The 14,068-nt window shown below is 44.4% G+C and overlaps 1 protein-coding gene across 1 annotated transcript; it reads left to right on the top strand.

The window, feature by feature from the left end:
* Nucleotides 1–5,217: 5,217 nt before the first annotated feature.
* Nucleotides 5,218–8,604, top strand: LOC133901361 (ethylene-responsive transcription factor 1-like). Its single transcript, XM_062342715.1, has 3 exons — nucleotides 5,218–5,695; nucleotides 7,313–8,231; nucleotides 8,335–8,604. The coding sequence occupies exons 1-2, from the start codon at nucleotides 5,392–5,394 to the stop codon at nucleotides 8,185–8,187; spliced, it is 1,179 nt and encodes a 392-aa protein (XP_062198699.1). The 5' UTR covers nucleotides 5,218–5,391; the 3' UTR covers nucleotides 8,188–8,231; nucleotides 8,335–8,604.
* The last annotated feature ends 5,464 nt before the right edge of the window (nucleotides 8,605–14,068 follow it).

The raw sequence follows: 14,068 nt of genomic DNA, 5'->3' as shown, positions 1-14,068 counted from the left end.
CTGTGGGATGATCTTTGTACCGGTTCCATTCTTCAAAATTCCTATCCTGAGCTATACTCTTTTGTTAAAAACAAAAGACTAACTCTTCAAGCTGCTACTTGCATGGATAATCTTTATCATGCTTCTAATTTGCTTCTTTCTACTGAGACTTTTGAGCAATTTCAAGTTCTTCAACAACACATTGATGATTCTTCTGTTTGTTCAAATGATGACATATGGACATATATTTGGGCGAACTCCATGTTTTCAAATAGTAAAGTTTATAAAGTTTTAATTGGACACATTCAAGTGCATCTAATCTACAAATGAAACTAGAGAAGCTGTTATCGGATGAAGCATAAGGTCTTTCTTTGACTTCTTTTCAAGGATAGACAGAACACAAGAGAAATCCTTCGCAAGAAAAATACGCAGCTACCCTTTTACACATATGATCTCTGTACTTTTCAAATTGAAGAAAGTAGACTGCATCTCTTCTTACTTTGTAACTTCGCAAAGAATTGCTGGGCTCGGTTGGGGCTTTAGATTAGCAGTAATCATCGGGTTATCCATTCCCTTCGGTGCGTTAGGAAAAAGTTAGGGTTCATTTTGTAATGAAAATTGTCACTATCATATACTGGAGTATTTGGTGCATTAGAAATGACTAGATCTTCAACATTTTAGACCCTTCAACTGAAGCAGCTTGGACTCTCTTTAAAAAGGAATTTGCTATAGTTATCCATAAGACAAAGGGCTCCAGAGCTGATTCAATGTCTCAATAGCTTGCATCTTTAGAATAACATGTATATATCTTCTTTGTTTTTGGTTTGTAATTTTCCCTTTGTACTTTTTGTTCTTAATATTAATATATAATTACTAGAGGACGATCATAGTGTTTCATTAAAAAAACACGTCAATCCCTAGACGAGCAGCTCCAAAATCCAGACCGCCTTAAGATGTAAGCAGTGTGCAATCGAGGCGACCACGAGCTGCAATACAAGGGGCGGACCTCTTATGATGCAAGGGTATTCATTTTAATACCCAACTTTTGCCAAAAAAATGAATGTATATAGTTTAGTTGGGCCGATTTTCTCTTAAGCCCTACAACCAGCCAAAAGCCCAATAGCCTATAGTGGCCAATGGCCATGGCATCACGCCATCAGCCAGCTGGAGCACGGGAGCAGCCATGCCAAACGCAATCCCCTTCCCTCAACTCGAGATCGAGAAGAAAACTAGGGCGGACGGCGCACACCAGTCGCCAGCATGCGGCCACACGCTGGCGCGCCGCCCGCTGCCCAGCCGCGCAGGCGCGCACTCACGCAGAGCCGCAGAGGTGCATACGCGCATCGCGCAGGCACACAACCTGGGCACCCGGCGAGGCGGTGACCTCCGCTGCGGCGCTACCCAGCCGTGCAGGGCCGCAGACGCGCACTCGCAGATGGCGCTGGCACAGTGGCCAGACACACGCAGGTGCGCCCGGCGACCTGAGCAGACGCAGGGCCACGCAAGCACAGCGACGCAGGCGCAGGCACACCCAGCAACCTGCTTAGCTGCTCAACAGGTCAAGTGCTCAGCTGCTAGCACCTGGCTCTGGCAGCACCGCAGCAGGCAGCTCCAATCTCCGCCGCTCCAGCTAGGCAGGGTGCTGGATTGCTCTTTGTTTGCGTGAACCCAATTAGCAAGTGAGAAATACTCAACCAGTGAACCCAATTTATTTCTTAATTTATTTATTTCTTGCTCTTTGCGGTTGCACAATCTCAAATTCTGAATGAAATATGTACATTTTAATGTAGAAAAAACGGTTGGCTTTCAATTTGAAAATGAAGAAGGAATCAATTGCTTTAAAAACTTTGTGGGAAAGGGCTGCAAAGGCGCAGAAGGTAGCATCCTCATCGACTCCAACACCAATTACCATTGAGACTGCAACAGCAAATCAGAGTAGTCCTTATGATGTAAGTGAGATACAACCTGAGATAGAAAGCACGGAATCAAATATAGGAATCACTGAACCCGAACCAAAGATAGCAAGCACAAAATCATCCTCTTTGCCCCCAATCATAGAAGATGATGGTGATATTTATGATCTTGAGAAGCTTCCTCATGATCCTGGTAAGAGGATACCCATCTCATGCTATAATGTCAATGAAAGAAATTTAGTTATAAGGGGATACATTGCATTGGGGCCATGTCAACCACGGGGGCATGTTTTTCCACAAAGAAAGATTGGGGTTATGCGTCGCTTCAATGTTAATTGGTTTGATGAAATCATTGGCTTGAATATAGTGTGGAACTAGATGCTGCTTTCTGCTTTGTTTGCTATTTGTTCAAGTACAAAACAAATTATTCTGGTGGAGATGCTTTTGTGACAGGAGGATTTAGAAATTAGCACATGAAAAAGAGGGTTGATAAACATGTTGGTGGTATGACTAGTTTGCACAATATTGCTCAAGAGAAATATAACTTGTTCATTAGGCCGAAAGCAACAATTGTTGAGTCTATTGCTTCCAATTCCGAGCAAGAGAAGGTCACTTAGAAGCGCCGTTTGACCTATTCACTTAGATGATTGAAGTTTCTTTTGCATCAAGGTTTAGCTTGTCGTGGACATAATGAAAGTGAAGATTCACTTAATAGAGGAAATTTTCTTGAACTTTTGAATTGGCTAGCAGAAAATTTTGCAGAAGGTAGCAAGGTGGTTCTAAAGAATGCTCCAAAGAATTGTCAAATGACTGCCCCAAAATACAGAAAGATATCATCAACTGTTGTGCCAAAGAAACTACTAGGCTTATCATGGATGACCTTGGTGGCTACTATTTTGCAATACTTGCTGATGAATCTAGTGATGTGTATAAAAAGAACAGTTGGCTCTTTGTTTGCGTTATGTTGACAAAAAGGAAGGGTAGTTGAGAGGTTTCTTGGTGTTGTGCATGTTGAAAACACTAGTGCTTTGACACTTAAAACTGCAATTACAACCATGCTTATGGATCATTCATTGAGCTTGTGTATGATTCGTGAGCAAGGGTATGATGGAGCTAGTAATATGAAGGGTCATGTTAATGGTCTAGAGAAACTAATTATGGATGAGTGTCCTTCTGCTTATTGCGTGCACTGTTTTGCACATCAACTTCAGTTAACTCTTGTGGCTATGGCTAAGGAAAACACAGATTATGTTTGGTTCTTTGAGCAACTCGGATATTTGTTGACTGTCATTGGAAATTCTTGTAAGAAGACAAAAATACTTTGAGTGGTGCAAGCTTAACAAATTGTAGAAGCTTTAGAATGAGGTGAAATTCAATCTAGAAAGGGTTTGAATCAAGAGATTGGTTTAGGGAGACCATTAGATACTCGTTGGGGATCTCACTATAAAACTATTATGCGTGTTATCTCTTTGTATCCTTCAATCCGACGAGTTCTCATAAAGGTTGAAAAAGATCCCTCTCAAGGCGCAGAGGCTACACAAGCTCAAACAATGTTGAAGCCGTTTACTTCATTTGAGTTTGTTTTCATGGCTTTTTATTGCTAGCCATATTTGGGTACACAGATGACTTAAATCATGCTTTGCAAAAGAGGGATCAAGATATTGTTAATACAATAGAACTCATCTATGATACAAAGACTAAACTACAGTTTTTGCGGGAGGATGGTGGATGGGAAGATTTTCTTAAAACTGTCAATTCCTTTTGTGACAAGCATGGCATCAAAATTTCTAGTATGGATGATTTTTACAAGCCAGTTGGAAGAGACAAGAGGTTCTTTCCAAAAGCTAAGAATCTACATCGTTTTCATGTCGACATGTTCTTAAGTGCCATTGATAGGATATTGCAAGAGCTTAATGACAGATTTGATGAGGTAAACACAAATTTGCTTCTTTGCATGTCATCATTCAATCCTGTTGATTCATTTGTTGTGTTTGATAAGGATAAATTGATTAAGCTTGCTCAGTTCTATCCTAATGATTTCTCAAGCATTGAAATGATTCATCTTCCTTTTCAACTTGCACACTTTATTAATGATATGCGTAGAGATGAAAGGTTTAGAGCAGTGAAAAATCTTGTTGAGCTATCCATTATGCTTGTTGAAACAAAGAAGAATCTTAACTATGATAATGTGTACAAGCTTCTCAAATTGGTATTATTTCTTCCTGTGGAAACTGTTAGTGTTGAGAGGGTATTTTCTTCAATGAATTATGTGAAGAATAAGTTGAGAAATAGACTGGAGGATCAATATTTGAATGATTGCTTGGTTACTTTTTTGGAGCGTGAATTTTTTGTCCAATTCAAAGATAGTGACATCATAAATCGGTTCCAAGCTATGAAGAAACGCAAAGTTGAGTTGTAATTTTCTTTATATATTTTACAATTTGGACTATTTGAATCATTTGTACTAATTTAAGCTATTGTGGACTATTTATATTTTGGATGAGACAACTTTTTTGATACTTGAATACCCGGTCATTAAATCCTGATCCGCCACTTTGCAATACAACACACCATCTCGCCTTTCTTCTTCTTGTGCTTAACGTCTTGCAGAGATACTGTCCTAAAGAGAGGAACTGAACACGAAACGAGGAAGATGTCACGGCCAAACGCAGAGCAAGCAGCACACCCGCGTTTGGCATGCATGCCCAAGCTGCCCCGCGTGCCCTCGTCGCATGAACAGTGTTTGTTCCAAAAGCATCATCCGAGAAAACTAAAGCATCTTCTAAGAAACATGTATGGTCTATCTACACAATTCACAAGTAACGCCTCCGAGAACTGCTCTAATACCAGGGGTGCTAAGCAAGGTGTGCACTCAAAACTGGAGCAGAGCCAGGGTTTGGTCGGAAGATGCTACAGTACCATGCTTGCACACACGAAATCTATTGTGTTGCCAAGAGATAATGCATCGAAATGATTTTCTTTTTCTTTAAAAAGTAAAAGGCAAATTTGTCTATAGGACACCTAATTTTTATGATTTGGTTTATAGGATATCGCAACCGATGATTTGCCTAGTGGATATTGAGAATATTTAGTTTTGTTTGTAGCACACCGCAGATAATTAAATAATTATTTTCGGGAGAGAGTGAAAAGATCTTATTTGTCATTACCTTCTTTTTCTAAAAACCTTCGTCTCACCGCCAAACGGGCCCCACTGTCAGCCTCTTCCGTACTCGAGATATTTTTCTACAGCCTAAAGCGCCCCACTCCCCTTTGATGGTACTGTCCAGTATCGCGTCAGCGTCTCTTCCTGTTATAAGTAGTGCGTCCAGCTACCTCCCCGCGCATCTGCCCCAACACCCACTCCGCCCACTCTTCTCAGCTCTCACTCACCGAGAGAGCAAAGCCACACAAATCCTTTCCGTTCACTGTGCCGCCCTCGCTCTCTCACCAATAATCCATCCACCACCACCGCTCCGCGGCGGAACCTGTTTCTCCGGCGATGTGCGGCGGCGCCATCCTCTCCAGCCTCATCCGGCCGTCGACTGCCGCGGCGGCGGCCGAGAAGCAGCCGCGGCGGGTCACGGCCGACGTGCTGTGGCCAGGGCGCGGCAGGAAGGCGCTCAAGGATGGGGAGGACTTCGAGGCGGACTTCCGCAAGTTCGAGCGGGGCCTGAGCGAGGACGACGCGGATGGCGGCGGCGGCGACGATGACGACGTGGTCGAGGAGGTCCCGCCGCCACCGGCGAGGTTCGTCTTCGGAGCCGCGACCAAGGCGGCGCCGGGGGTTGCACGCCCCATCGTAGGTGAGAACCGCATCAAAATTGCCTCTTTTTCCCTTTTTCTTTTGTTTGTGTATCACTCTCTGTTTAGAAGGGCGAAAGATGCCTCTTTTGGGCTGTTTCTTGAATCTCTTGTGGGTGTTGTGGAGAGAATAGGGGTTCCATGAAGTTGCCACCGAATGGGGCTTCCGGTAGCAAGGCGAAAATTTGTTCTTTTGGCTAGACATGGAGTGGGTACACTGTGCAATGAGAATCGATGGCTAGCTTGGAATTGCGTCTTGGTTTGTGTTTTTTTCTCTGTCTGCACTCTGCAGTTATCTAAGCTAGAAAGGCTGAAACTAATTAGTTCTTAGGGTAGTTCGTGTGGTTGGTTCCTTGCATCTCGATAACTAAGCTTGGGTTTTCGATTAGCTAGATAAAAAAAACTAGACCAACATAGGAGGAACTAGGCGGCTTTATATTAAGAATAAAATAGGCATCCAAATTCGTCTTGACAAGACTCAAACTTGGGTGGTGTGGGTATAGATCCACACCCTCAACCAACTGATCTAGGCTCGGTTCCTAACTAGCTAGATTCAAGCCTTTTTCTTATGATTTTGCATTTAACTTAAGTGATCTAGTGGTTGTTGTATGGTCGTTGAAACTTCTTATTGGCTTTCAATAAAAGCCGAGTAATCTCTCATCTAAAAAAAAACTTAAGTGATCTAGTGTGTAATTATGGTACATCTGGGTGTCCTGTTACGGTATCTTGAGATTATATGTGTTCCATTTGAAGGATCTTACCGTTGAGGAGGGTTTATTATGCTTGTTAATTTTCAGTGTTGAATAGATTCTGGAATTTGTTCCTTGCTAATTATTGTCTCCTTATAAATTGTTATATGCAGGTCTAGGCTTCTTCTTTTTGTCAATGAAAAGAGGAGAATTTAGGTTATGCTATTTGAGTATTTTGTCAACTCAAGAGAGAAGAATCTAGGGACTTCTAGTTTACATCAACTTAATTAAGAAGTGTAGTAGATCAAAAGGGTACACTTAAACTATTTCTATTTTTTGAAACGATTATTTGTAAATTTTGTAAGATCTCATATTATTAGCTGTTCGAATGATTTAATCACATGCTAGAATATCTTGACCATTTGATAAACCACTGTTGTCTCATTTTCTTCTGAATTTTAGGTAATATTGGTTGATTGACTATGAAACCATATTTTCTGGTCTTTTAACAATCTGTAGGTTTCATATCTATGGTCTGTAGCATGATAATTCCTCTTTAGTTAGTTACAATCTGCTCATGCAAGTATTAATTATATTGGTACAAAATTTTCATTTTCCTATTCCGAATGTTTTTGTAGAGAGTACTGATTCAATCATATGCTAGAATATGCTAACCATTTGATAAACTGCTGTTGTCTCCTGACATGCAATTATCTTGCGAATTTTATGTACTATTGGTTGGTTGACTATGAAACCATATTTTCTGGTCTTCTAACAACCATATTTTCATATATGTGGTCTCTAGCATGTTAATTCTTCTGTAGTTAATTACGATCTGCTCATGATATTATTATTTTTATTGCACAAAACTTTCAGTTTCCTATTCTGAATGTTTTGTTGAGATGAATTAATTGACAGCCCTTGATGCAGATGGTGTGATTACTCCAAAACCTGCTCAACATGATGGACTTGCTGCTACCTCGGCAAAGCGCAGCCGGAAGAATCAGTACAGGGGGATCCGCCAGCGTCCCTGGGGCAAATGGGCAGCTGAAATCCGAGACCCTAGCAAGGGTGTCCGTGTTTGGCTTGGAACTTACAACACCGCTGAGGGGGCAGCTAGGGCATATGATGCTGAAGCCCGCAAGATCCGTGGCAAGAAAGCGAAAGTCAATTTTCCTGATGAAATGTTGAATGCTCAGAAGCCCATCCTGAAGCCATCTGCTGCCAATCCAACAAAGCTAGCTCCACCTTCAAAGGCTTGCGCTGATGAGGCTTTCAATAATCCAAACAATGGAGGCAATGATTTGTTTGCGATGTTTGCCTTCAATGACAAGAAGGTTTCTGTAAAGCCATCTGAGAGTGCTGGTTTCCTCCCTCCAGTGAAACCTCTTGTGCCCACGGAGGGATTTGGGACCAACATGCTCTCTGACCAGAGCAGCAACTCATATGGCTCTTCTGACTTTGGGTGGGACGATGAGACCATGACCTCAGACTACACTTCAGCCTTTGCTTCAAATAATGCCATGCCAGCATATGGTGAGCCTGCTTACCTGCAAGGTGGAGCGTCAAAGAGAATGAAGAACAACTATGGTGTAGCTGTGCCTCAGGGAAATGCCACGCCCAATCTCACACAAGACATGTCTGGTTTTGATCCTGAGATGAAGTATTTGCCATTGCCTTATGTTGAGAGCAGCTCGGACGGATCAATGGACAATCTCCTGCAAAACGATGTTACACAGGATGGGGCATGCAACGGAGATCTCTGGAGCCTTGATGAGCTGCTTATGGCAGCTGGTGCTTATTGAGAGGCCAAGCTTATGGTCAGTGTGGTGCGTCAACAGCGAAAAATGTAAGACATCCATACTAGCTATTCTGTTTTTCCTCGACATGTCTCCTGTACAAATTACTCTTGTGAATGGAGCATCTCAAACGTCGTTTTGTTTTCCTGTCAGGTCCCTTGCCTATGGTGATGCTGAAGAGCCAGTTGTATCTGCTACGTTTTGTGGCGGATTGTACTGTAGCTGCGCTGGATTATATGCTTGTACCAGTTGAACTCTATGACAATGTTTATAGTATGTTGCTGTATGGTGTGTCTATGATTGGAAGCATGTTTGAGACCGGTTCAATAACTACCTTAGCCATATGTCTGGTCTATTGTGCGTAATGCTTATTATGTATATGGTGTGTTATATACTTATATTGCAAATCTTCGTTCGGAAGTATTCGATTCCGCTTTCTTTGTAGGATTTCTTTGCACGAAATGTTAGGTGCCGGCCAAGGTCGACGCCGTGTGTGACATCAGAAATCTAGAAAGATCAATGTACCAAATCAAGCTTACAGATTGCTGATGTGCGAGCTTATTTGTCTTTCTCAGCTGTTTGTGGGAACCATTTTGTGTTAGATTCCTTCTTAGGTTGTTTAAGGGCCATTGGGCAAAGCCACCATGAACCTGGCCCGGTTCTGTGATACACTTTTATACTGATGACAGATACTGGAACAGATAATTGTGTCCGGGACTGTGACCTCAAACTGAAAAAGTGATCAGTTGCACACTGGATTTGGTGCCTGGTTTTGCTTTACTGGATTGCCTCTCAGGTCTGCAGCCACAAACAAAGTATTGTATTTACTTGTAGTAGCTGGTAGCATATCATATTCACCTTATATGCTAGTGATGTTCTTTTGAGCAAGTGTCAGTATTTATGAATTACAAAATTCAGGCTCCAGGGCGAGTCTGCTTTGTCCCTGATTATTTGTCAAGATTTGAATAGAAAACTAGGGATCAAATTGGCCAACTTGGGCCTCCCGGCTGTTGCTTGTGGTGTCATCTGTGGTGGTCCTAGGAATTATTGCCATGAAGTCATCTGATAATGGCTGCTCTTTTAGTTGCATGTTGATTCCAACTTTTCTGATAACACCATCCCAAGTGGGGTTTCGGAAAATCTAACTCCAACCTCGGATCATCGAGGGCAATAATTTGCGTGGAGAAGTCCACTCTACGCCTTGAACTTTACCATTCGTGCCGTCTCAACCATGAACTACGAAAACGTCTAATCTACAACCTCCGATCGTAACAACTGACACCAATCACCACTAAGCCTAGTCTTGTTAGCGGTCTCCCGTAATTTTGATAGTTACATCACTTATCTTTTCTCCATGATGCCATCCATTTCATCGCTTGTGTTGATGCAGCAAATAACACTGAATCATCTAGAGTTGAGCAAAAATTAGCTAATGTGTCGAAAGCCGCTACCATACTAGCCCACGCCATATGGAAACCAGGGTGGATTCGACTAGGGGTATATGGTTTTGAAGTTCAAGGTTCGAAATAGACATACTTGAACGATTGAGAGGGTAACATGGACCTTTTCCTATTCGCGCAACCTAAGCTCGTCGAACGGTAAACCACAACCCCTTAATTTAGCCTGAAGATTTGGAACCGGAATCCTGAACCGAAATCACTCTACAAAGCTATTGAAAATTTGAAATTTCCATTGGAGGATATTTCTAGAGTTCTCCATTGGTGGATATTGTTAGAATTCACCATTGGTGGATAATTTCTGAAAAATTTCAAAGATCCAATAATGTGAAGTGAGAGTGCCGCTCTTTAGTCGTCCACCACATTATCTCATATGGATAGGAGGACTAGGAAGAACACATGTATGTGCTCGCCCCCTCGCGGGGGCGTGGGCGATTGCGTGAATGTTTCGTCGAAATCCGGTCTGTAGCTTACATAGGTGCGGCATTCTTTTGTAATTTTATTTGTTTGCTAAGTGAAACAGTTGACATGGTTATGAGTATGGAGATCGCGTCGGTTAAAAGTTCAATCATGTCCCGTCTCAATTACACTGGTTTTCTCTATATTTACCCATCGATCGCCATCACAAGGCATACACGACTTAATTTTTTGCCTCTTACTCTCTATTGCGCTGTCACAGGTAGATAACTCCATCCCGCTTGCTATCATGCACCGGCAATCAGGAAAGAAAGTCTCCGAAACTCATCGTCATTGAGATCCTATGATGGGAGATGACGTATAAGGTTTTTAGAAAGTCCTCAGCGCGACTGATCAAATTTGCTTCCTCTACGTCGTCTTCTACATCGATATCACGGCATCCTCAGTATCTTCTCTTAAGGGAGATCAATCTCGTCCTGCCTCCTCTGAAGGAGATTGTTACGACCATTGCAATAACATCTATTATTTTCTCACACCTCTCATAATTTGTATTCTATTATCGAGTATATTAGAGAGATATTTGTGTAGTACTATTACATACATGTTTGAATATATTTATGATATATGCTCTGCTAATTTATCTGTTATGAGTTTATGATTATTTATGGATTAAATTAAACTTAAAAGTGTTGATTTATCCGAAAGATAGTTTGATCGACTGCATATCGTCAACATCGATAGGATATTTGGCATCAAACCGCTGCGACATCAACCAAAATGAGACCGAAACAAAACGTCGTGGCCTAAACACAGGAACCGAGCCGCGATGTGGCCATCGAGCACTTGGCGCGGAAAAAGGATCGCACGATGCTCCATTCTTTTTTGGTTCAGCGTTTGATTGCCATGGATCCCACCCCCGGCAGGTGCACTGAACTCATCGCCATGGATATTTTGATCAAAATATCCTCCTCCCCACACATCGCCCTCAGATATCACCACCAACGGCTACACGCATCCTTTTTGCCGAGGATACACGCAAAATAATTCCGACGACTGAACTCTAGCTTGCCGGCATCGGGTGCCATGCATTCAGGTGAGGAAACATAGTTTTGCCCGGAACAATTTGTTGAAAAGTTTACAGAGTTCTTTGTTCTTTGATGGAACAAGTGGCGGATCCAGGGAAAGATTCACCGGTCGCCCGGGGTCACCGTTCCATGAGCACGAACTCAATTACGATGACAAAGGTGATCAAGTTTCGCCATTGGCATTACCTCGTTAGTTCGTTCTTGCATCAATCTGGACGAGGTAGTGGTACTACGTGCTGGGTAACCTGGCTGATTATATCTCGATTTTCCAGATTGTCTGGGGTTTATCTACGTGGCAAAGCAGATAAGAATGTGCTAGATGCCTAGATCCATCAAGCTGGCGTCATAATTACTCATAGGGAGTTTTCTGACCTTCTCGTCAACTGACCGGCCCGATCCTTGGTGCATTGCACCCGCTCCCACATGTAAATGGTCAAGGACCAACTTGCAGTACTGTTTATTGGCACCTTCTGTGCTTAGATAAGCATTCTATTGTATCGTAATTCGTATCGGGTGAGTAGAAATTCTCTGGTCCACACGTACGGTTCCTGGTGCCATGCAACTTGCAGGCGTGAGAGAGAACTGCTTGGTTTGTCTCCACATGATGCGTGCATCGTTCGCTTCTCCTACTCGGCCACTAGGGACACCCTGTTTCCTAGTATCTGACGTGCTTGATTATTAGGGCAGGAAGTTTGTTGCGACTTCCCGGAGATCGATGGCACGAGCTAGTCTGCGCTCGTCACCGGCGCGTGCCTAGACGCGCGTGAACGTACCGGCCGGCCGGCTGGGGCGCCGCTGGGGCCGTTCCGCTAGGGACACGCACCGCCGGGACCGCACGCACATAGATAGCGGCCGGAGACGTACCGTACGTACGCGGAACGGCGGAAAAGGTGCGCGGCGGAGGGCCCGATTCTATCCATCCGGCCGGACCACGTACGAACGTTCGTACGTGCTCATCAGCTTGCTGCTGCAACGACGACGAAACGTAAGACAACCGCATCGGCGTCTAGGGAGCCGGCGTGCCGCTTCGCCGAGGGTGATCGATCGGTCAGATGACGAGGAAAGAAGCTGGATACTTTGATGGTCATGCCAACGGGATACAAAGCTCTGCACGTTATACGTGTCCCAGCATGGCAGCATTACCGGATCTCCCCTCCGCCGGCGCCACCGCCGCCGTGTCTCATCTCGAACAGGAAGAAGAGAAAAACATCTCTCTACAAAATCAAAAGGAGCGTAAACACACGTCTTACATATGACATGCATGTTCGTCCTACTTACAGTCGAACTTACCAAAGTAACCTCACTAGCTTGTGCTTCTTTGCACTTGTCAATAAAATCTACGCGCAAAGCTTTTGCGTATTCGAAAAAATTAAGAACTTACCAAACGTATGGAAAAAATAGTACTTTTTACTAGTATACACAGGTGAGACGTAGCCGAGTACTTCAACTCAGACTCTTGTTCGATCGACTGCAGGTCTGCAGCTAGCTTAGAAATATGCTGACGCCGGAGCATGATGAAACCGAAGCTCTGTACGCACGTGTCAGGTCTTCCATGAAGCGTATTTGCTTTCTTTTTTTGTGATGGAAGAAGTGTATTTGCCTTCATTTCAGGTGCTACTGGAGTGCTGGTGGACTGGTGGTGGCCATGTCATCGACAGCAAGCGAGGCCAGCCGCAGGCGAGGCCGGCGACGAGCATTGGAGAAGGCCGGCACCGGCTCAGTCCTCCGCGCGCGCATCCATGGCTCCAGAGTCCAGAGACGTCCGCAGAGCCTGGCTACGGGCCTTAACGAAATGTGGGCTCAGGTAATTGGGCCTCCCCTTGGCGCGGCGCGGCCTCCGGGTTCGCCTCCTCCGCCGCGGTGCTCGGCGTCGATGGCTCCCACCCGAACCGTTGCGGAGAAGCGCCGCGTCTTCACTGGAGATGTGCGCCACACGTCCAGGTCCCCGTCGAGACCCGAGAAAGGCAGAAGCAGTGGCTCGGTGCCGTTGCCATCGCCATGGCCACGCATGTTGGCTAAGTCCGCACAGAGAAATGGCACACGGGTTAGATTCTCAGATGATAGACATATTCAATCAGCAAACTGCCTATCTTCAGAGGGACGGCAAGCTGGCTACTGCAAGCGGGCTGGAAGCGAACAGGAAATAGAAATCTAACGGAGAACAGGAGACCATAGCAGAAGGAGCTTCTGTCCGCTAGCTGGGCCGGGCATCTGTCCCATCAAAGCCAACCCAAAGTATATTGGGTTCAGTTGGGCTGTGTGAGGAGTAGCCGAGGAGGCAATGTTATAGGACTTGTGCAATATATATAGAGAGGGGAGGAAAAGACACACTTGGGGAAGAAGAAGGCGATGTCCGAACTGGGTGACGACGGCATCCCCGTGGTCGCCGGTGATGAACATCTAACCTATATAGCTACTTTACTTGAGCGCTAGTTATCTTATTGAGTGGGTTGCTAACATTTGGCATCAGAGCCAAGCTAGATCCATCTCACGATCACTGCACGAGATTTCAGTTGTGTCAGTAGGCGATGCTCCGGTGAAAGGGGAGGAGCATGGTGGCGCTGCGGTGGCGACTTTGGATCAAAAGTGGAGCTCGAGGATGGATTAATTGAGTCTGAGTGGTGCGAGATGCAAGGAGTGATGCAACAGATCACCGCCTCTCAAGCTGCTGTGGAAGCATGGCGACTGGGCATCGAGACAAGGTGACAGAAGTGCAGACTTCAATGTCGGAACTGAGGAGCAAGATCGATGAGTTGTTGATGAAGTCATCCAACTCATCTCAAGAGAAGATATTCTGTTAGGCGTCAGCTCCTGCCCACCTAGGAGCTTCTTCCTTCATGGAGATGTCTAGGCTAGAGGGCCACCAATCTACTCACGATCACTAGAGGTTTGGAAACAGGGTGGTGACCACCCTAATTCCACATCTAT

The sequence above is a fragment of the Phragmites australis genome, chromosome 20 (assembly GCF_958298935.1).
Source record: "Phragmites australis chromosome 20, lpPhrAust1.1, whole genome shotgun sequence".
Classification (NCBI taxonomy): Eukaryota; Viridiplantae; Streptophyta; class Magnoliopsida; order Poales; family Poaceae; genus Phragmites; species Phragmites australis.
This window is presented reverse-complemented; position numbering and strand designations above follow the sequence as displayed.

Coding starts and splice junctions, on each gene's coding strand:
- LOC133901361 (XM_062342715.1), top strand. CDS start 5,392: ATGTGCGGCGGCGCCATCCTCTCCAGCCTCATCCGGCCGTCGACTGCC. Junction 5,696..7,312: donor GGTTGCACGCCCCATCGTAG/GTGAGAACCGCA, acceptor CCCTTGATGCAG/ATGGTGTGATTACTCCAAAA.